The sequence below is a fragment of the Panthera pardus genome, unplaced genomic scaffold, assembly GCF_024362965.1.
Source record: "Panthera pardus isolate Hobbes unplaced genomic scaffold, ASM2436296v1 HiC_scaffold_20, whole genome shotgun sequence".
NCBI classification, from domain to species: Eukaryota; Metazoa; Chordata; class Mammalia; order Carnivora; family Felidae; genus Panthera; species Panthera pardus.
The window spans coordinates 87,035,347-87,057,038 of NW_026526766.1; the positions used below are offsets into that span (position 1 = coordinate 87,035,347).

The window sequence follows — 21,692 nt, forward strand, 5'->3', positions numbered from 1 at the left end:
AATAGACAGCCTTCTCCTGGGAGCTGGCCCACTAGTGATTTCGTGGGTTGGGAGAGAGTGGGCTCATCCTTGAGCCTATGGTGAGGGAAGCTGGGCTGGGCTCAGTGGGCGGGAAGTATGGCGGAGGAAGTCTAATTACAGGGGGATGTTCTAATTACCCTGGCAGATCCTGAGCTGCCAAATCCCCCTCGGGTCCCATAATTGCCCCTGACACTTTGATGGTAGACTCCACGCCAGCCAGGTGTTGTCCTGGCTCGGGAGCTGTTCTTTTGGTGGGATCGCAGCATGCTTAAGTGCTCGGGTTCTGGAGGCAGGCCGACTGGGTTTTGATAACCTCTCCCTTCCGAGCTGAGTGGCTTTGTCCCTCTCACGCTCTCGCTCTTCATCTGTAGGCGAAGGAGCCAGCAGACCTACTCATGGCCCCTGGGGGAGATTCGCTGAGCTCTTCCTCGTAGGGTTGTTGGTATAGTGCTCGGTGCGTATTGCACACAGCGGGTGACATTGTCATCGTGAGGTCTTATCACTAGCTGTTTCTCGGGTCTGAGTTCTAGGAGTGATGTTATTGCTTCATTTGGAGGCTCTTCCTGAGCTGGGTGGGGTTCATCTCAGTGCCGGGGTCGCGGGCTGCCTCTCATGTGCTGGGCAGAGGTGACTAGTTTGGCCTCCAGGGGCCTCCCGGCTCCTGTCCTCAGCTGTTAGGGCATTGGAAGGAGCGGCTCACGGCATGTGGTCTCAGCCCACAGACGGCATGTGGTCTCAGCCCACAGACGGGGGGCCGAGGGCCACGGGCTGCTCGGAGCTCCTACTTCCTCCCATTCCTGCTTCCTGCTGCCGCTGCCGGGATGGCAGCTGGGGAGAGGGCAGCACGGCCTTGGGTGTCGGGGCCTCCAGACCAGCAGCAGCAGAGGGAACAAGCAAGGGCGGTGTAGTGAGGCTGTCTAGACCAGCATTTAGAAGGCTTTTGTTAAGTTTGAGATTCTATCTGTCCTAATCTTTGGGGGTTCAGGTGTTTGATTTTTGTAAAATGTGAGTAGATAAGAGGCTTGGTTTTGCTGCTGTTTGGTTGGATTTTTAAGTTGGAAGCAAAGAAGAAGAAGAAGGAAAAAAAAACCCTGGCAGGTAACGTTTGGGAGAAAATTGTACTGGTCCGTGAAATCCAAGAGGAGGCATTGGTTTAAGGAAACGGAGGGTAGCTCAAATGGTTGTTTGTCCTTCCTGGGGGCTCCGGCCCACAGCACCCCCCCCCCCTTCAGCCCCTCTGCCTCAGTCAGACAATAGAGGCAGCCCCTGTGTTCTGAAAGCCCTCTCCGGGAAGAGCTAGGAGCCTTTTAATTATTCATCGCCCCAGCCGAGCCAGCAGCTGGGGCCTGGCTTCTGCAGCCTCCCAGCACCTTCTTTATCCCCTTCAGTGCCTTGCCCACCACGGAGATCACCAGGGAGTTGGCCAGGCTGGTGCTTCCCTGGGGCCAGGATTACTGAGCCGTCACTCCCAAGTCCCAGTTGCTGCGTGGGGTCAGGCTTGCTCTGGCCTTATGGGTTCCTGGTGACCTGGTTCTTCGCAAAGCTGGCTTTGGCAGTGCTTTCTGTCACATTTCAGCTGGGCAGCTTTAGTCACCCTGGCTCTCTGCCTCGGCCAGGTCTACAGGGAACTTCTCCTCTTGCAGGTAACTTTTACTCTCCTGCACCGCCAAGCATAGAGAAAGGGAGGTGAGGGACGGCAGCAGTCAGGCCAAGGTCATGTTGCACAACGCCAGGGGACGCCATTGTCGTGGACCGCAGTGTCTTTTGTGCCCCTGGAACTGTGGGCGGGGAGGGTGCGGGGTGGGGGCGCTGGCTGACCTGTATTCTGTTGGCTCAAATCCACTCCCCCCACCCCACCCCCCCCCACCCCCCCCCCCCCAGCTCTCAGACTGTTCCTCTGCAGGGCCTTGCAACGCAGCAGTGGACCTGACCGTGCCTCGCCTTCCTCCTCACAGCTTCTCATGTGGGTCCCACCCTGGTAGCTCGTAGTATCGGGGGTTCCTGTGTGTGCCCAGTGGACGCAGGCAAGACCTGCTTCTTGGCAAGGTCCGCTTTCCCAGGGCTGTCCACCTCCGCACACGCTCTGCCCTTGTGCCCTCTGCTAGCCTTTTGTCGTGGCCTATTTACTTACTCATTTCTTGATTTTGCAAGCCACAGGCAAGAAGGAGCCCTTTTCTCGCTAGCCCTCCCAGACCTCTGTCTCGGATAGCCTCACCTGGTTTCCTCATTGAGTAACATTGTGTGTGCTAACGCTGCCCTGGCCTGCGGCACCGATTCCACGCCTCGGTTCCTGCCTTCTGTGGGAAAGGTGTAGGGCGATGGGCTCCCAGACACCGCAGCCCCACAAAGCATCGCACAGACTCGGCCCTACAAAGCCTCACAGGGGTTTGTACCTATGACCCGGCAGGTCCACGGAGTGGGAGTTAGCAGATTGTTGATGGGAGTGAGCGTATATTTGGAAATAACCCAAGCATTTAGCAGTGAGGGATTTGGTAAAAAATTATGGCACGTTGGCGCAGTGAAATGCTATTCGCGTATTAAAGGCTATTGTAAGATTGAGTTTACGTGTTGAGGTGGAACGAGGCTCATGAGGCACTTGACAAGGCTACAAGGCAGTGCGTGTCCCGTGACCTGTGTTTTATTTTTCTTTTTTATGAAGACTGGCAGATCTGTGTGTGTGTGTGTGTGTGTGTGTGTGTGTGTGTGTGTGTAACCTGTGTTTTGGAGCCCGTGTGTGTATAAACGTATGCCACGGCCCCCGCCCGGCACTGCACTGGCAGCCTCTGGATTGCGGTGTGGTCCCGTCCCAACCTTAGGAGGTGTTTATCATCACACCCGTTTCCGAGGTCAAGAAACAGCTCTGATGTCTACAGAGTTGTCAGATTGCTGTGTTCTGCACCGGAGACTAATCCCATATTGCACGGCAGCAGCGTTTCACTTAAACAAACAAACAAACAAACAAACAAACAAACAAACAAACAAAAAACCCAAACACAGGCTCTGAGAATTCAAGCCACTTTCTCGGTGTCTCGCAGCCCCTGATGGCGTTTCCAGGCGGATTTGAATCCAGGTCTGTCGGCCTTTAAATCCACGAGAAACAGTAGAAAACGCTATAAAAAGACAAAATTGGAGACTACGTTGAAATGTGAATAGCATTTATTCCCGGGTAGTGGGATTTGTCCTCTTGCTTTGACGTGCCTGTTTTCTGTGACGAGTTGGTGTCGTGTACCCAACAGGAGACCCCAGTACAAGGTACTGAAGCAGATCGGGACTGGGGTTCTTGCTTATCCAGCAACTTCTTCTTGATAGGCTGGCTCTAGGAGACCAGGTGGTGAAGCCACTCCTGTCCCTTCAGCCACATGCTGGTCCCTTTCTGTTAAGCTCACTGTGCGCCCCCGGCCCCTCCTTCATATTCAGTGTGGTCAAGAAGAAAGGGGGACAGCCAGGAGAATGCCACTTAATGCCATGCCTAGGGGTCATTGTCCCCTGGCAGTTGGGACTTCGCTCTGTGGCTCTAGCTGGAGGCCACTAGCGATCGTGGCTTGGCCCCCTCTATTTTGTCCACTACAGGCCATTGAGAAGCTGGTCGCCCTTCTCAACACGCTGGACAGGTGGATCGATGAGACCCCTCCGGTGGACCAGCCCTCTCGATTTGGGAACAAGGCCTACAGGACCTGGTATGCCAAACTCGACGAGGTGAGGCTGCCCCGGGACATGCTTGGGGGCTGGGCTAGGGGTGTGGGAGACTTCGGGCATCTCAAAATCACCGGGGAGTTTGTTAAACAGCAATTCCATTTGCCAAAAATACGAACGCATTTACCCTGTGCCCCGGCCGTCTTCTGGGAATCACTGCCGTGGAGGCCCACTTCTCAGCACAGTGCTGTTAATCAGGTCCGCGTTTGCGTCAGCGATAGATTCCAATGTCCCAGGTGTCCGTGTGCAGGGCATCAGTTGAATAAGCTAGTAGATCCACCCTGGAGTACTACGCAGCTCTGAGAAAGACGAGGAGGCTGACTCGGGAGCTCAGGGGAAGGTGCTCTGGGATTTGTTGTTCCGTTGAAGAGGAGTCTGGGCTCTGACACGCGGTGAGCTACTTTTTGGCAGGAAAGAGACAAATAAAAAGACATGTTTGTGTTGCTCAGTTTGCATAAAGAAATTCACTGGAAGGATGCACAAGAGGCTAATAAAGCTGTGGTTTCTCTGAGGGCAGGGGAGACTGGGGAGGGGGACAGAAACTTCTCAGTGCATCCCTTTTATAATGCGTTTGTTTTTGAATCATGTAACGGTGATACCTGTTCAAAGCAAGCAAAAAAATAAAATGCAGGATCCTGGGCCCTGCCCTTGGAAAAACAGTCTTTAGGGTAGAGACTAGGAAGCCCGATTTTCCCCAGGTCCCCAGGAGATTTTCGGGTGTCCATAGACTGAACTTAGAGAAACTTGGGTCCTGATTTGTCTGGCTCAGTGTTTTTGCCTGGAGCAGAGGGGAGTCCCAAGGACCCAACAAAATACCGTCCCTGCCTAAGAGCAGCTTGGGGCTGCCTCTGGACTCTAAGAGGGCACATGGTCTTTTTTTTTTTTTAAGATTGTGTGCAGTTACTGGCTTAAAGGAAGTTTAACACATCATAGCTGTACAGCTTGATGGATCTTCCTTCCTTCCTTTCTTTCTGTTTTAAAGGAGATAGACGTTTATTGACTACACCGCCAGGGGGCGGCGGGCAGGACAGCAGAGGAGAGGCTGTCTGCAACCTCGACAGAGCTTAACCCATGTTTCTACTCTTGCACCCCCCACCTGTATCAAGCGATAAAACATTCCAGCCTTCTAGCAGGGTCCTTATGCCTCCTTGAGTTGATACCCGCCAAACTCCTCTGATTTCTGTCCCATAGACCAGTCTTACCTGTTTTTGAACTGCCGACAGACGTGACTTCTTTTGCTCAGTGTCACGTCTCTGAGATGCACCCGTGTTGTGCGGAGCAGTGGCTCTTTTCCGCGGCGGTGTGGTGCCCCATCACGTAACCGGCCCACAATCTGTTGCTGATGGACGCTGCAGTTGAGGGCTGTTCCCACATTTGGGCTACTGTAAATGCTGCTGCTGTGACCATTCTCGCACGCGTGTTTTGGTGGACGTGTGGCAGACATCCTCGCTGCCCTGGGGACGTCAGTGACTTACCAGATTGGGGGGGGGGGGTTGGATGGCTTCTTTTCCATTCCCTCCTATCTTGTCCCAGACCCTTGTCCCCCGGAGGAAGGCTCAGCAGGCTAAAAGCCGCCCCAGGTCGTCTCTCTGTAGCGTGAGAGGTATCAGAGGAAATGTCTCCGTCCTCCTCTTTCTGCAGCCAGTCGGAGCAGGGAGCCAGGCCGGCCTGGCGTGGCCAGCCGGGCCCCGGCCAAATGCTGCCCCTGGGTGCCTGCCCACCGGGATGCTGCCTCATCTGCTGCCACCACTTTGTGTCTCTTGTGTTATCAGGAAGCAGAAAACTTGGTGGCCACGGTGGTCCCCACCCATCTGGCAGCTGCCGTGCCCGAGGTGGCCGTTTACCTAAAGGAGTCCGTGGGGAACTCCACGCGCATCGACTATGGCACAGGTACCCGCCACTCCGTGTTTCCTTGGCTTCACTGCGGCCTCTTCTTGGGCTGCTTCCTTCGTGCCCTGGCTCTTTTCGGGGCCCTCTGAGCAGGCCACCTTTCAGGGCCAGCTGGGTGCAGCGCCCCGGGTTGCGGTGCAGGGAGGCCCGGGGCTCCCTCCGCGGCTCTGTCATGGTCCACCAGGGGGCGCTGCTGCCACGTGCATGGTGTCTGTGTGCGGCCTCGGTTGTCTTCTTTGTAAAGCCGAACTCTGTGAGCTCATCGCCATCGCAAAATAATTTATTGAGTGCTTACTATATCTCAAGGCAACCCCTCCCCAGGCCCTTGCAAAATGAAGGAGCTCAGTAGCCCTTGGCAGCATGGCGGCACGCCCTCTCCCCGGCCCCGCGTCTGCGTTGAGTTCTCTGGGAGAGGCAGGCCCCTCAGGAGGGAAGCGTTGTCTGGGTGGGGGTGACTGAGGAGGACTCCGCTTTGGTAGGCCCAGCTTTCTGACCTGACCCGAAGCAGCAAGTCCAAGAGCGGCTGCTCTTCTGGGCCTTCCCCTGGCCTGCAGCTCGGGTTCTTCAGGAGGAGCACAGGCCGTAGAGGCAGGCCGGCAGAGGGCCCCCTTGGACCTGGGTCACGGGGAGGTTTTGTCTTCTGCTCCCCTGTTGCCGGGGAGCAGGTTTATCAAGTGTTGGGGGACTTCCGCGGGTAGGGCTCTGACTCAGAACAACAGGGAAGAACCCCGAGGGGAGACTGGCCAGGTCAGAAGTGGGGAGGTTTCTTCCGTTCTCAGGGGTGCAAGAGCCCCTGAGTAGGGTTGCTGGGACTCTGGCGGGTGGAGATGGGAAAGCCTGCAGGCGAGAGAAACCGCTCACAAGCTTCCCAGGCCCTGAAGTCACCTTCATTCTACAGAGATGGGACAGGAGGTCGCCGAAATATTCTCTCCCTGCCTCCCTCCAAATATATACTTTTTGGTAACACTATGAACCATGGCATTCAGTCCGGAATCCAGTCAGTGGTTTCTGTAGTACTGCCCACTCCTATTTGACATGACCGGGAAAGGAAGGGGGTGCCTTTTGACCCTGTGATGTGACCACGCGTTCCCTGCTTGGAAGCCTTCAGTGGCTCCCATTGCCGTTAGGATAAAGTGTGAGCTTTTTACTGTGGCAGGGAAAGCCTATCCGATCGCCAGCCTCATCTTGTTATACTTCCTCCCTTGCCCTCTCTGCTTTAGCCACACTGGCTGCCTTAGCGTTCTTCGAACATACCTTTTTTTTTTTTTTTTTTTTTTTTTTTTTTTTTTTGCCTCAGGACCTTTGCACATGCTGTTTCTTCTCGGTTAGATTGCTCTTCTTGCTTCCCTCACACCCAGTGCCTTGCCAACTCTTATTCATCTTTCAGATTCACTTTTACTTCCTTGGGGAAACCTTCTCGGACCCTTATGTCAGGGTTCCCCTGTGATATCCTCCAATTATCACTCCATCCTCCTTCAGAGCTAGAATTATAGAAGTGATTATCTATTTAATGTTTGTCATCCTGATAGATCATAAACTGTCAAGGGCATGGACTTAAGTCTCCCTAGTGCCTGATATGGACAGTGGCTGCCGTCGTAGTAGGTGCTCAGTAGAGAGCACAGAATTGATGAGTGAGTTAAACAAAATAAAATGCAAGTGTCTGTTTAAGAAGTCCTCAGCCTCGGCCCATTAGGAATAGAATTACATTAGTGGTAGCTCTCAAGAGGGCCTGGGTCTTTCTAGAAAGGGAGGTGGCCCCATTATCTCCATGTTGACCTCCCTCCGCAGGGGGCAGGTATCAGTGATTCGGACTCTGGTGAGATCAAGAACAGTCCCACTCGTTTCTCTGGAAGCCTGTCGACCTCAGCTGGTTTTTCTCCCCCAGGACATGAAGCAGCCTTTGCTGCTTTCCTCTGCTGCCTCTGCAAGATTGGGGTGCTCCGGGTAGACGACCAAATAGCTATTGTCTTCAAGGTGTTCAATCGGTGAGTGAGAGGAGGGGCAGTGGGGGTCTCTTTCCTCCTTGTCACTGTCACTCTGAGGACAGGGTGCTGGAGGGCTCTCCTGAGCGCCTGTTTCTTCTTTCGGCCCGTCCTCATCAAGCCCTGGCTGTGGACGGGGCACCCAAGACAGAAGGACTGACAGGTTCAGTTTCAAGGAAGAACAAGGGAAGGAAATGTCACGTACCGACTGCTAATGCTTCCGTGGCTTTGCCATGCAGCTCCCTCCCTTGGTCTCCCCAGCAGCCTTCGTTTCTGTTTTATAGACGAAGAAACAGAGGCCCAGAGAAATCAGCTGTCTTCTGATCACTGAGGCCACACAGCCAGCTGAACCCAGGCAGTGGGACTCTGACCCCCCCCCCCAGCCCCACCCCCGAAACCCCCTACCCGGCAGCACAGGTGTGGTATGGTCACCGGAGCGCTCTGACAGTGCCTGTTCTGGGCCCCCCTCTGGCGATGCTGATGCCAGAGCTCCCCAGATGCCAGAACTGACACGGCCCCTGAGAACAGGGAGGGTGGGAGCCGAAAGGCCCCAGGAGATGATCTGCTTTGTCTCCCAGCCACTTTCCTACAGGCAGGCCAGAGTTGGAGAGCCTGAGGCTCCTGCCCAGGGTGTCACGTTGTCAGGAGTCGATGGTGCTAAAACCCCCTTCCCTGGGCCAAAAGAAGGCTGAACGTGGGAGAAGAAAATAAAGCCACATTATTTTGAGAGTACCAGCTGATGCATAACTTATGCGTGTGGATTTTAATTGAAATAGAGACCAGTTACACTCTCACGTGGCTATTTCTGGCCTCCATGAGCTAGCTCCCAGTGGCAGAAGGCTTGAGGCCGGCTTTTTACTTTGTGCCGCCTCTTTTTTCACCTCCCTCTTGCGCAGGTACCTCGAGGTTATGCGGAAACTCCAGAAAACGTACAGGATGGAGCCAGCCGGCAGCCAGGGAGTGTGGGGCCTGGACGACTTTCAGTTCCTGCCTTTCATCTGGGGCAGCTCACAGTTGATAGGTACTGGAGAGGGGGCGCCTACCCCTCCGCCCCCCAGGGTGCGTTCTCTGTCCCCCCCCTCCTCCCCTCCTTACTTCCGCTCAGGGCAGACGGTGACAGCTTGTAAAGCAGGCATTAGACCGGCTATTGACGGAGGCTGTTTGCTGTCGACCTTCTGCCGCGAGCGCCGGTGAGGCAGGCTCGGGAAGGCGGAGGCAGAGTGTGCCGAGATAATGGAAAGTGACACGGGCTGGAGCAAGGGCGCTCGCCTGGCGCGTAATGGGCTGGTGTGAAACGCGCCCCAGCTCCTGGCAGCAGCTGCGGGGTTTTATGTTGAAAACGAGGGGCTCTTTTGACTCGGTGACTGGCGTCATCCACTGTTATTATCGAGCTGTGTGCCAGGGGGCCCGTCAGGGAGCGGCCACCAAGTGCTGGGCAGTGAGCCGCTTCCGGTGGGCGCGCTGTAGCGGTTCCCCCCACTCTGAAACTGCTTTCCAGGCTCGGGCGGCGCATTGGGATCTGCAGCGGGTGAGGGTCCGGTGGTAACTTCCGCTTTGACGTAGGATTAACTGCCTGCAGAATAGTATTAATAAATGACCCTTGGTGAATATTTTGCTCTGTGCCAGGCACTGCTCTAAGCATGTTGGGTAGATTACCTCCCAGAACCTTCTCAACGACGCTGGGAAGGGTCTTTGCCAGCACGAGACCAGCCACCTTTGACTAACCCTTAACCTGTGCGGGCACCATGGCGAGTGATCCCCGATCAGGTAGTGAGAGGGAGGTGCCGTTCATGTCCCCACTGCACGGATGAGGAAACGGAGCCTCGGAGGGCTGTAGTCAGTGGTTCAAGGTCACGTAGCTAGAAAAAGGCAGAGCCAAAGCTCGTTCACTAGAATACACACACAGGTCCTTCATTGCTCCCACGAGGTCAAGGGTTGGCATGCGGGCAGGACTGTGGCCCCGGGGTGGGTGTGGAGTGCCCTGGGCTGAGGTGCTCCGTGGTGGGAGTGCCTGCTTCTGAACCCCGGGGCTCTTTGCCATTCCCAGACCACCCGTATTTGGAGCCCAGGCACTTCGTGGACGAGAAGGCCGTGAACGAGAACCACAAGGACTACATGTTCCTGGAGTGTATCCTGTTTATTACTGAGGTGAGGGGAGGGGGTGAGGGAGAAGCCCGTGGCAACGTCCAGGCCGAGAGGAACCTGAGGCTGGTGGCTTTGGAGTGAGACAGAGGAGCCAGGGCCCTCGCCTGGAGACAGCAGGGTTGGCCCCAGAAGGTGGGTTGTTGGAAAGGAAGCCACACTAGGCCTCTGCAAGGTTGTAAGCCTGCTTTTGACTGTCCAGGATCTCCCCCAAATCAGTGGTCTGGGGTTACCCCTGAACCCCATGGAACTTTTGAGCTGTGGGACTGAGACGCAGTCACTAGCTGCACTTGGTGACCCGTGCGGCAGGTCTGAAGGGGTGGGGGGGGCCCACGAGGCCTGTCCAGCCACGTGCACGGGATGTGTGTGGGGTGAAGCCGTTGCAGGAGTTGGAGAGACTCATGTGGACAGCAGGCTAGATTTCTGGGGACACATCTGTGTCGGTACCTGAGGACATGGACCAGATGTAGTGCCGGAGGTGAACCGAGACGGCCTGGACCCCTAGCCCGCCTGGCAGGGGGGTGTTTAACTGGGCGCTGTTGCCCGCTGAGGCAAGGTCTCCCATTTCCTCCAGATCGCCCGGGGAACTTGTTAAAACGCACGTTCCTGGGTCCGACCCCAGCTTTCTGAGTCAAGAATCTTGGGAGACAAGAACCAGGAACCCGTATTCAAATACACCTGCCAGGTGACTTCGCATGGAATTTGGGGACTCACTGCTCTTAGGGCCTTTCTCTCAGGAATTGTCAGGGCCTTCAATCCTCCCTGCTGCATCCCTGTCCCCCTCACCCCGGAGACTTTCAAAGGGCGCCCTGGTTCTGCTGTCCGGAGAGGGTCTTGCCACTGTCCTCTTTTCCAACACCCACATGCACGTCTGGCCCCAGTGATGCCCCTGGCACGACTGTGGTCTCCTCCCCACTGAGGCTGCTCTCTCGGCTCCTGTTCTGAGCCCCCTGAGCCCCCTGAACGGAGGAGAAGCCTGGTTAAGCAGCCGTAGCCCCAGGCTCCTCATGGTCAGCGTTCGGCTCAGGCCTCTGCCAAACTGCAGAGGCCAGAGGGGAATGACACGTTTTTCCAAGTCAGCAAATGGAGCTGGAACTGACGGCTGGGCGGCCACCGCTCCAGTCTCAGATCTGCTGCCTTCAGCAGTGTGGCAGGCCCAAGGTCGGAAGGACTCGGGGCAGCCTGGCTCATTGCCTCACGAGCCAGTCACGTGCTGCCCTTTCCAGAGTGGGATGTGAGGGTCTGGGGAGCCCTGGGAGACCCCAGGAGGAGCAGGAGGAGCATGGTAGAGAGAAGGGGTGCGCGTTCTAGGCTGAGCCCTGCTTTGCTCACTTGGGGGTAAAAGGCTGAGCTGTTCTGGCTCCCTCTGGTGGCTGGCCAAACCCCGGGGTCCCTGTCAGTGACTCACAAGGAAGGTCGGACCGGGCCTCGGGGAATATGGGAATTGATTCCAGGTTCAACTTTTGTATTTTTATTTGTTTGGTTGGTTACTCTGGTATAAAACCCCAAAAGCTTGCCCGAAGTTTGGGATGCGGTTCCTCTGCTGGAGAAAATCCTACAGCGGCCACTAGGTGGCACTAACGGCACATTGAACTTTGAGGAGGTTTTCGTAACTTCCTTGGCTGAGAGGCAGACCCTAGAGTTTTTGCTTGTTCTGCACCCTCTCCGCAAGGCCTGGTTTTCACTTTGGGTCTAGGTGCTGGGGCATGGTGGTAAACACTGACTGCTGGCAGGGCTGAGGGCTCCCTTCCGTCCCCCTGGCCAAGCGGAGACCTGGCTGGTGTGGTTGCTGATGCGGCTGCGCCGGGCCAGTTCCCCGGAGCTCTGGTCTGGGCTATGCCCACCCCCCACCTCCCACCCACCCCCACTCCCCTTCCACCTCACACCAGTATGTCCTGGTTGCTGGTCCGTGAATGAGTGGCCTGGCCTGGCCCACCCTGACCCAGGGAGGCCTAAGGCCCGTCGCTGGGACACAGGGACCTGGAGGCCTGTGCAGAGTTCTGTGTGCTTCGGTCTGGAAAAGACGGTGTTGCCTCTGGAGACCTAGGGATCAGGATGGCTGGTGCAACTGGGAGAAAAGACCAAAACAACAAGAAGTGGGAAATGGAACCGGGCGTCTCCTCCTCATCTCCCAGGACCTGCCCTGGTCGCCCTGGGCATCCCGGATGAGGGACCCCACCTTGCAGGGCTTCTGCTGTCTCAGGAAATGCAGCCCTGGCGCCTTTAAGAGCCCAGGGCAGGCAGGAAAAGAATTTCAGTTTCAATCTGGCTTCTAAATTTGGAGTTTTGGGAAGGGAGGGATCAGATTTCAGCTGGAAGGGAAGGAGCTGACAGGAAGGCGCTGTGCAGAGCCTCTCCCCATCCCCCCTCAGTTACTGACAGAGGAACCATTTACAAAAGGCCGATTCTCTTGGGAGTGGAGAGGCAGGAACGCAGCGTCTGTGAGTAATTTCCTGCTCAATATGGCTGCTCTGACTCACACGATTCCCCTGGGGTCACTGCGGGACTGCAGCTTGCTTGCTCGTTCTCGCTCTTTCTCTTCTCCCTTTGTGGCTAGAATGAGCTAATTTTTTTTTTTTGTCTTCTTGCTCCCGATTCCTTTTTTCCCCTCGTCTCTTTTCCTTTCCCAGAGTTGCAAAGTCCCCTCCTGAAGGACTTAGGGTGGCCTTGGGGCACCGCAGGCCCGGGGGTGGGGGTGGGGGGCGTGGGATGTGGGGCAGCCCCTCTAAAGAAACAGCATCTCTGGCCTTTCCATGGGGTCAGAGCAGGCCAGAGAGGCCTTTTGGGGTCCCTTCCTGTGCCCCTAGTGGTTGAGGCTAGCCCACGAAGCAGAGCCTCTGGTTTCCCAGAGTTGTCTGCTGTCCCTGGCCTCGGGGCCCTGGCTGAGCAGGCTTATGGAGCTGTGCTGGGGGACGAAGCCGGCAGGGTGCCCCTGGGGTGGTTTGTTCACAGGGCCTTGTCCAGACTGAAACTGGTTACACATCTCCAGTGGTCCCTGAGGTTCTCAGGGCCTGGAAGTGTGCAGAAGACTGGAGCCTGCTGCTGGTCCCCAAGGGGCAGAGAGCCTTGGGGGAAGGGGCGGGGTGAAGGGAAGGGCGGGTTGTTGGGGGCGGAGCCTGCTTGAGTAGGATGGTTGGAACAAAGCTCCTCGAAGGCCAGGCCCCATAGGCTAGGGGCACCGGAGGAGGGAGCCACCCTGGGGGAGGGAGTGTTAGAAAGAGAGAGGAAGAGAAAGAAAGTGGGTGTAGACCCTGATCCTGGAAAAGCCCTGGGAGCACCAGGGTGGGTTTACGTCTCTGTCTCAGCACCTTGGGCTGTGGCCTCCCTACTGGAGGAAGGAGCCTGAGGTCCTCGCTACCTAACCTGGGAGTTGAGACAGGCTTTTGGGGAACTTCGGGCAGGGAAGGGAGGTGACAGCAGTAAATGGCAGCGCTTTGGACTTAAATCTTGCATTTTGGTGTGAGGCCCTCGCTGGAGAAGTGAGGGGCGTGCGTGTAGGAGCAGGTCACTCGCGAGCCCACAGCCAAACGGTGGGGGTGTCGTGTGCTCCTGGGCCCTTATTCTTAGGCCCAATATGGAGAGGGAGCTTTGGGTCCATCCTTTCTCCCTGGAACAGCTCTCCCCCAGCCCCACCTCCATGCACAGCCTCTTCTGGAGCCTTCCACCCCCTCAGGGTCCAAGTCTCTGCTTCCTTGCCAGCTCAGCCTCTTTGATTTTCAGACTCTTTCTTCTGAAGCCTGGGGCTCAGGGCGCTGAACCCCTTTCCCCCAGGCAGCCTCGTGAAGCGCCTGTTAACAAACGCACTGACCTTGTGCGGAGGGGTCCACGCAGGCACACAAGCCTCCCTGTCTCAGTGCTGTGGTTTCTGATGTCATGGGAACTTCACTGGGCTTGCTGCAGAATCGCTTTCCTTCCTGGAGGGTCAGAACTCTGGGCGAGAGGAGGGACGGGAATGGAGCTGGCCTCGCCCCTGCCTGTCCCTTGCCGCTGTCGTTGCCATCCCTTCCCTGCTCCCCAGCCAGGTCAGGCAGACCGTCCAAACAGACCTTCCTCCCGCGTCTGCTGCAGGTGCCCCTGGCTCAGGGCTCACGTGTCCCCTCTCTTTTCCCCCTCTTTTCCTGCCTGCCTTTTGCCTGCCGTTCAGAAGGCAGTTGGGTGCCTGGGTTTGGTCTTTCCCACCTTAGCCTTCCCCTACACGGACCCCTCCCCCGGCTCTTCCAGCTCCGCCAGTGGCAGGTGCAGCCTGAGTGCCTGGTGGTGGAGCCCGCCCTGTGCGGGGCTGGCCCCCGTGCGGTGCTGGCCGGGGAGGCTCGGGAGGCCGCTGCTGTTTATCTGGAAGGGAGCACGTCCCTGTGCTGTTGGAGCACTCCGTGGCTGGGGGGAGTTGACGGGAGTCTCAGCAGGGGCTTGGGTTGAGGTTTCATTTTTCTGAGGCTGCTGAGTGTGGTGGGTGGTGGGAATCAGGCTTCCTTTTTTCGGCTGTGGGAGAAAGAGGATAACTCTGGGGGTTATGTTTTCCCACTGGGTCTTGCAGGCCGAGAGAGACCCTGTCTCTGGTACTTACGTGTGCTTGTGTGTGTGTGGGGGGGGGGGGTACGCGCGTGTACGTGCTTGTGCACATGTGAGTGTGCACACCTCCCCCCTGCAGGTGATGCAGCCTGGTCCTTAAGCACACACGCGTACACGTGTGAGCGTGTATGTAGGTGCATATATACGCACACGTATGTGCTCCCTAGCGCCTGTGCATATATTTGTGCGTGCACGTATGCGTGCGTGTGTATACACACATACGTGTGCACAGCCTTACTGCAGGGAAACGGGATGAGCTCCCAGATGGCCCGCCTCTCCAGCTCTGGATTCTTTTCTTCAGATGAAGACTGGCCCCTTTGCAGAGCACTCCAACCAGCTGTGGAACATCAGTGCCGTCCCCTCCTGGTCCAAAGTGAACCAGGGTCTGATCCGCATGTATAAGGCTGAGGTGAGTGGGGGCTGGCTGGTACTCTTGGTCCTGGGGCCGCCGATCCCCCCACCCCCACCCTGCTGCTTTGCTCCAAATCTTGAGCCAGCCCCTCTGACCCTCGAGGCCTCAGTCTCTGTCTGGGGAGTGGGCAAAGAATCCCTATACTGAGGCCCGGCTCTGCCCAGTGATGAGGCAAGGCCCTGCTGCCCGGGGTCTGTCGAATGGCCAGAGGTCCCTCACAGCTGTGTCTCACATGGGGACACGAAAGTGAAGACATGCTTTGGAGGCATCGTCCAAATCGGTGCTTCTCCGACTTTGGTGGGTCTGATACCTGGGCAGGTAGCCCTCGAGGGAGGCCCAGGGCTGACATTTCTAGCAGTCACTTCAGGTGGTGTTCTAGTTCTCAGGTCTGAGAGGCAGGGTGAGGCGTGGCTCCCCTGAGCTCCCCCTGCTGGGAGGTGGCTGCCCAGCTCTTGAGGGTGTCCCCTGTCCTCTCTCCTCCTCTTTGGCACCTTTTCCCAGCCAAGGAGGTGGCTTTTTTTCTTGCAGGTAGGGAGGAGACATTTTCTTTCCATCCCGTCCCTTCTGTTAGCTTCTTTCATGTCTGTGCACACCGATCCTGGAGCTGCTTGACCTTGGCCAGGGAAGGACCTGGGTGTAAAGTCCCTCACCGAGAGTAACGAGTCCCCGGAGTCCCCTTTTTTCACCCTCAGGCTGGTGGTCTTCGATGCTGTCCCGTGGGTGCTCTTGACCCCTCGGCTCTTGACCCTTGGCCACCCGTCTCCCGTGGAGGGAGGGAGGTTGGTTCTCTGAGTCGGCTTCATTACACTCACATCCCATCAGGGGAGGCAGGGGGAGCAGGGGGGAGAGGGTGTCGGAGGCCGGGGTGTGGCTGCGTGGCACAGATGCTTCCGGTCGGCTCTGTTCCCTCCGCGTGGCCCCGAAGGGGTTAATGGCACTGGAACCGACCAGCCGGCCGGCCCTCTGTCTCCCTCCTGCCCCCTCCCCCTCCGGTTCCCTTCCTCTGGACTTCACATCCTGTGTTTGGGTTCCGGCCCACATACCTCTCTAATCTGAGAGGAGCGTCTGCTGGGGCTGCGCAGGCCAGGCTCCTTCCGGGCCCCGCTGGGCCCTCCGGTCTGGCTGTCCCCCGCCCTGGCTGTCCCCCGCCCGGAGAGCACTCGGGTCACTGCCCTCCAGGCGTCCTGTTGTTCCTGACACCCCCCCCCCTCCCCCGGCGGTCCCGCTGTGGGTGCTGCTGGGGACCTCGTCACCCTGTGGAGCCCTCCCCACTGCGGGGGCCCGTGTGCAGCGAGTGAGGAGCGCGGGGCCCTCCAGCCTCCCACCCCCACTCCGGGTCGGTCACCAAGGGCAGGACTCTCCTGCCTTCCCTGCTTGGGATCTGAAGTGCTGTTCTTCCCGCAGGGCTCTTACTTAAGTGACTCTAAGCTTACCTTGAGCCGGGCCCCCTGGGGCAGAGCGGGAGCCCCTGCCCCCTTCCCCTACCTGCCCCTTCCAGAGGAGGAGTCCCAGGCTGACAGGATGAGGGAGGAGCAAGCTAAGAATCGAAATGGCTGGCCGCGGTGCTACAGGAACGAGCCGAAGTCGGCGTAACAGCTGTCGGATTTCTGCGGGTGTGGGGAGACCGGGACCCCAGCTCAGGCCCGGACAGCGGGGACACGCGTGGACCCCGGAGCGCTCCTCCCGAAACTCCACCTCTGGATGTGCGCAGGCACAGTAGGAGCTGGCAGCCTTGCCGGGCGCCATGTGGCGGCCAGCCCTCTCTGTAGGCCGGTGCTGGAGCCCACTGACTTGTGGTCTAGGAGGGCCACGTCTCTGATGGCTGGCCCTCGTTTGTGCGTTGCTGGCAAATAGCCCTTAGTTTTTGGTCCCCGAGAGCCTGTGGGATCGCATGCTCCCTTCCCAGAGGTCCGAGGAGAAGGACTCGTGTTTTCAGGTCAGCTCTTTGCCCATGGGGAGGGCCAGCGAGGCCCACCAGTCCTGAAGTCCAGAGCAGCGTCCCCACGGCCAAGGCCACCAGTCAGAGTTGGCTCTTGGAGGCGAGTTGATCGCCTGAGCTGCCGCAGAGGCCCGACTGGGCCTGGCATTAGGCGGCCTTGGGATTTGGGATGGACTGTGTGCGTCTCCGGGCTCTGCCCCTGCCTTTCTGAACCGATCGACCAAATGCTTTCGGTGCCCTTGTGGGCAGCGGGGCCTGTCTTTCCCAAGGGCTGTTGCTGTGCCGGGGCTCCCTTCGGAAGGACCTTGTCGGGGCCTGGAGAGCCCCTTCTCCCCCTTGCATCACTGTGGCATCCAGCTAAAAGGTCCCTGGGGGGCCGGGTGAGCTGAAGATGTCGCTCTCTCGCTCTGCCCAGTTCAGTGGGGGCCTGGGGGGCAGGGGGGTGTTGGTCCAGGGCACAGCTGGGAGAAGGCCTGGCCAGAGGCCCCCTTCTGCTGTTGTTCTGAAGCCTCAAGATTTCCTTTGCCCCAAGCAGCCTCTGGCCTTTAGCCCGGTGCTCTCCTGTCCTGTGGCCCTGGGGAGGCTTGTTCCGGGCCCCTGAAGGCAGAGTGCACAGAACCGCCCCTGCCCCCTCCTGCTAAGCCGCTTGCCTTTGCAGCTTCTCTTGGAGGAGAGCTAGAAACAGGTTGACCTTTGACCCTTTCTGGAATTCCAGGGCCCTGGGGGCCCCCTTTTACAAACTCCTACCACTTCCTTGATGACGTAAGCACACTGGCAGCTGCCTTTGCCTCTGGCCTAGAGCTGCTGGCTGTTCCTCCTCCCCACCCCCCACCCCACCAGAGACACCCCCCGGCTGCCTGCTCCCCACTTGGTCTGCCCTGGGCCCAGCAGTCTGGCTGCGGCCTGGAGCTCTGCTCCCACACTCGGCCTAGTTTCCTGTCCTTCCACTGCACAAAAAGACTTCCCTTTTCCCGCTCACCTCCTAGGCCCCCTTTAGGCCTTGATCAGCCCCCGCCTGACACAGGCGCAGCTGGTCTGAGACGTCCTCGTTTCTGTGCCTGGTCATTGAGGTGAGGGGACCTGGGCCAGTCGTGGCACACCTTTGTCTCCCTAAGTTAGATGGATGTTGAGACCTCAGTCACGGAATGGGGCTCACCTTATCTGAAGCCATAAGTCATGTTCCAGCCTAGCCATCCTGGTTATTTTCTTGGTCAAAGGTGTGAGAGCAGGCAAATCCTCACATGCCCAGAGTTGCTGCCTGAGAGAGCTCGCCAGTGACCAGGGCCGGTGCGGGGAGGCTGGGAGCTGCACCCCCCCCCCCCCCCCCCCCACCGCGCCCTTTTCCTGGACTTGTGTGGTGCTAAGCAGTGCTGGGGCCAGAGGCCAGAGGTGTGTGGCCTGGGGCCCGGCTGCCCATGGACCAGGCCAGCTTCTGTGGAAGGCCCTGCCAATATCCCCATCTCCACCAGAGCCCTGGGCTGAGGTCCTGGCTGGGCTGGGTTCAGGGAGTAGGCCATGCCCCTGTTCAGTGTTCTTGTCCTCTGCTCCATGCACAGGGCTGCTGGGAATTGTCCTGGGGGTGTGGGGATGTTAACTGATTCTTACTGTCTTGCTCTCAAGTGGCAGGATGCCTTTTTTCAGTCCAGAGAACTGAAAATTGGAGAAAAATGGGCTCTGGACCCTCGTCAAGCTTGTGTCCAAACATCCCTCCACTTTTTCTCCAGGGCTGGGGCCTGGGCTAGGGGCTCCCCAGTGGTCTGGAGGGTTCTTCTCATGTCTGGTCCCCAGTTCCCCTCCCTCCCCGCAATGAGGTTGGGCCGCCTGCTCTCCTTCCCTTCCTTTCTCCCTCTCCCTCACTAATGAGTGAGGTCTAATTGTCACGGAGTGGGGGTCTTTGGATAGGAGGGGGTGGTCGGGAAGGGGTCGGGAGCCTTGCTTTTCCCTGAAGGCCTGGGTGCCCCTCTGAGATCATCCCCTTCCTGGGCCCTGGGGGGACACTTTGTGGGAACTGCGCTGGTCCGAGCCTCCCGAGGTGTCCGGGGCTCCCCCGGAGGCCCGAGAGGCGGCGTGGGCCCCGGCAGGGGTGCGGTGCAGTCCTCACCTCTGCTCTTCCCCGCCTCCCCCCACAGTGCCTGGAGAAGTTCCCTGTGATCCAGCACTTCAAGTTCGGGAGCCTGCTGCCCATCCATCCGGTCACCTCGTGCTAGGGGCTGAGCAGCTGGAGCCACCCAGGCCGCAGTTCCTGTGCCTGCCCTCCCCTGCCCCAGCGCCAGCCGCCCCCGCCCCCTCCCTCTGTTCTTTCTGTTTGCTGAGAGGCTGTCTGCTGGGGTGGGTGGTGAGTGTGGGGTTGACGGAGGCTCCGGGCATGAGGCCGAAGGACCCAAAGTGAAGGGAGAAGTGGGCCCTGTCTCCCTGTGGTGGGGAGGGTGTGCTCGGGCCCTGGTCCCGTGCTCGGCCTTCCTCTCCTCCTTCCTCTTCTGTCCAGTCCCCTCTGAGACCTGGGCTCTTCTGCACCGCTGGAAAGGGGAGGAGTTTGCGGTGTCCATTGCTTTCCTTTCCCGAGGCCTGTGGCCTTTCTAGGGGTTGGAGCGCTTGCTCCCTGTGGGGTGGGTCGGTTTCTGAAGCCATGTTTGGGTGGGTGCCTGGGGGTTCTGAAGGCTGGAGGCGGAGGCAGGCGGCCAGCCTGGGGTGGGGTCAGGGGCCGAGAAGCATCGGCTGTGCTGGCCGGTGACCCTCCCAGCTCCTCTTCACGGCTGCCCCCTGGGCCTGCGGGCACCTGTGTCTAGTGCCTCCTCACTCTGGCTTCTCTGTTCTTTGGCCTTGGCTTTGCTGGGTTTCCTGGCCGGAGCCGGTCCTGTCCCCCTCTGCAAGGGTAGCCCCTGGGCTCTCGGGAGGGCCCCGGCAGGGCTGGCCCACTGGCTGATTGGGTGAGGCCCGCCTTTCCAAAGTTTCTCAGGCTGGGAGGGGGTGGCTGAGACGCAGGGAGGGGCTCGGGGCCCGCTCTGGTTGGGGGGAGCCTGGATTCTTCTCACATCTTCCGTTCTGCTCCCAACTCCCTGCCGCTTGCTTCTCCAGGGCCCTTTGGCCCTGTTTGCCTGCCCTTTGGGGCGATGGGCCAGGGGCCACCGGAGCACTCAGCAGCGCCCCTTTCTTGTCCTCCCCTCTCCCCGAACTTACCCACTGGTTCTTCAGGTGAGGCAGCGATGGCCCCCACCAAGCCCAGGCTTTGGCTGTGAAGATGGGCAGGGCCTGGCCAGGTGAGGGGATGCTGACATGACAGGTCCTGAGTTTTCTTCTAGGGCTGCTCCTGGGCCAGGCTCTTACAGGCTCTCCCCGGCCAAAGTCCAGGCCTGCCCTTCTCCAGACCCCTGCCCTTTATCTGGGTCCACATCCCCTGTGGGAAGGGGGAGCTCCCAAGAAGCACAATTCAGGGACTTGACCCTCACACCTGGGCCGATGGCCTGGGCAGAGGCCAGGATGGGAACCACGAGAGTCACAGAAATAGTTTTCCTAGGAGAGGTCCAGTGCTGGCCTCCCTCCCAGGGTCCAGATCACCGCCTTCCTGGCTCCTCTTGCCCTGCCCCCTCGGCCTCCCCTGGCCCCGTGCGCCTTCATTGCTGTTCGGATTAAAGCCTCTGTTTTGCACCTGTCACCTGTGTGAGGTGTGTCTTTTCATGCCACACGTTTATTGTTTCTCCACATGCCTTGTTTGTCTCCCCATCAGGTCCCCTTCCCTCGGGCCGTGGAGTCTGGGGCTGGGACTGTTAAAGCTGGTGTCTGGGCTAAGCTTTTCCTGGGCAGCCAGTGAACGTGCACTGGTCACCCAAGCAGGCTCTGGCAACTCCTGGCTGTCCCCACCCCCGGCTGCAAGGTCTTGTGTAAGTTATTGAATCTCTCTGAGCCTCAGTTTCCTCGTCTGCAAAATGGGGACCATCACAGGGTGATTGCCAGGAGTGAGTGAAGGATGTGAAGTCCTCCGCCCAGGGCCTGGCACAGAGCAAATGCCCTCGGTCACCGTGGCCCTTCTAGATGAAGGCAGCCCCTGTGGTCTCCAGGCTTGACGGGGGAGCCTTTGGACCGGACTTGGTTGCAACCCATGCACCGGCAGCTTTTGGGGATGCACCCCACCCCTTCTGTCCGTGTTGTGCTGGAGTTGGGATCTGGGGGGCTGCAGTACTCGAGGCTTCTCAGACCCTTCCTCGGACATACGTGTTCCTGGACTTGGTATATAGATGAGTCTCCTCACAGAATGAGCCCTTGGCCTTTCTCCTGGCCTTGGAGGCCTTGCCCAGGAGAGCCTGGTGGCCGGGAGCCAACCCCAGCCAACCTAAGGCCCGCTGCGCTGCTTACTAGCTGAGCGGCCCTCGTGATTGACTTTGTCTCCGAGCCTGGTTTCGCAATGTGAAACGCGGGCATAATGATACTCAGGCCATGGATCGTGAGGACCCAGGCATTTCACAAGCGGTTACTGGCCGAATATTCCTTGTTCTAGCGTGGATGACAGCGGCCAGCCCCAGAATACCAGAACGTTAGGTGGTGGCGGGTGTTACGAAGCGAACAGCACAGTTCATTAGAGAGGGCGGCAGGCGCGGTTTACTTGAGCTACAGGGTTGGGAAGGGCACCTCGGAGGAGGCGCGAGTGTGAGTCCTGGAGAGAGCTGCAGGCTGAAGTGGGGGGGAGCAGCTGGGAGCCCAGCGCCCCAGTAGGGTTGGGGAGGGTACACACGTGGGTCGGGGAGAGGAGCAGGGTCTTAGGGGCTCCTCTCTGACAGGATTGGGATTTAGTGTCTGCGTATCCTCCGGGAAGCTGCTGGAGGGCTTTGCCAGTGACAATGGCCTGGAGTATGTGGGGCAGGAGGGGAGGCGCTAGGACGGTGGGCGGCGTGGAGGTGGTGAGAAATGGTGGTCCCATTTGGGCTGTCTTTAGAGCTATCACCGACAGGAAGGAGGGTGTGAGAAGGACAAGAAGCCTCGAGCAGCCCCAATTCTCGGCCTGTGTAGCTTGATGCCATTTACTGAGGCGGGGCAGATGTGGCAAGAGGGA

The 21,692-nt window shown here is 58.5% G+C and overlaps 1 protein-coding gene across 1 annotated transcript in view; it reads left to right on the plus strand.

Moving 5' to 3' along the window:
- The window catches only part of PTPA (protein phosphatase 2 phosphatase activator), a 30,808-nt gene extending 10,510 nt beyond the window's left edge, over positions 1-20,298 (plus strand). Inside the window, exons 4-10 of the mRNA XM_019420837.2 lie at positions 3,592-3,717; positions 5,487-5,604; positions 7,490-7,589; positions 8,483-8,607; positions 9,634-9,734; positions 14,599-14,706; positions 18,778-20,298. Of these exons, the coding sequence (XP_019276382.1) occupies positions 3,592-3,717; positions 5,487-5,604; positions 7,490-7,589; positions 8,483-8,607; positions 9,634-9,734; positions 14,599-14,706; positions 18,778-18,855 (756 nt within the window). The 3' untranslated portion in view covers positions 18,856-20,298. The remainder of the gene's footprint in view (positions 1-3,591; positions 3,718-5,486; positions 5,605-7,489; positions 7,590-8,482; positions 8,608-9,633; positions 9,735-14,598; positions 14,707-18,777) is intronic.
- The last annotated feature ends 1,394 nt before the right edge of the window (positions 20,299-21,692 follow it).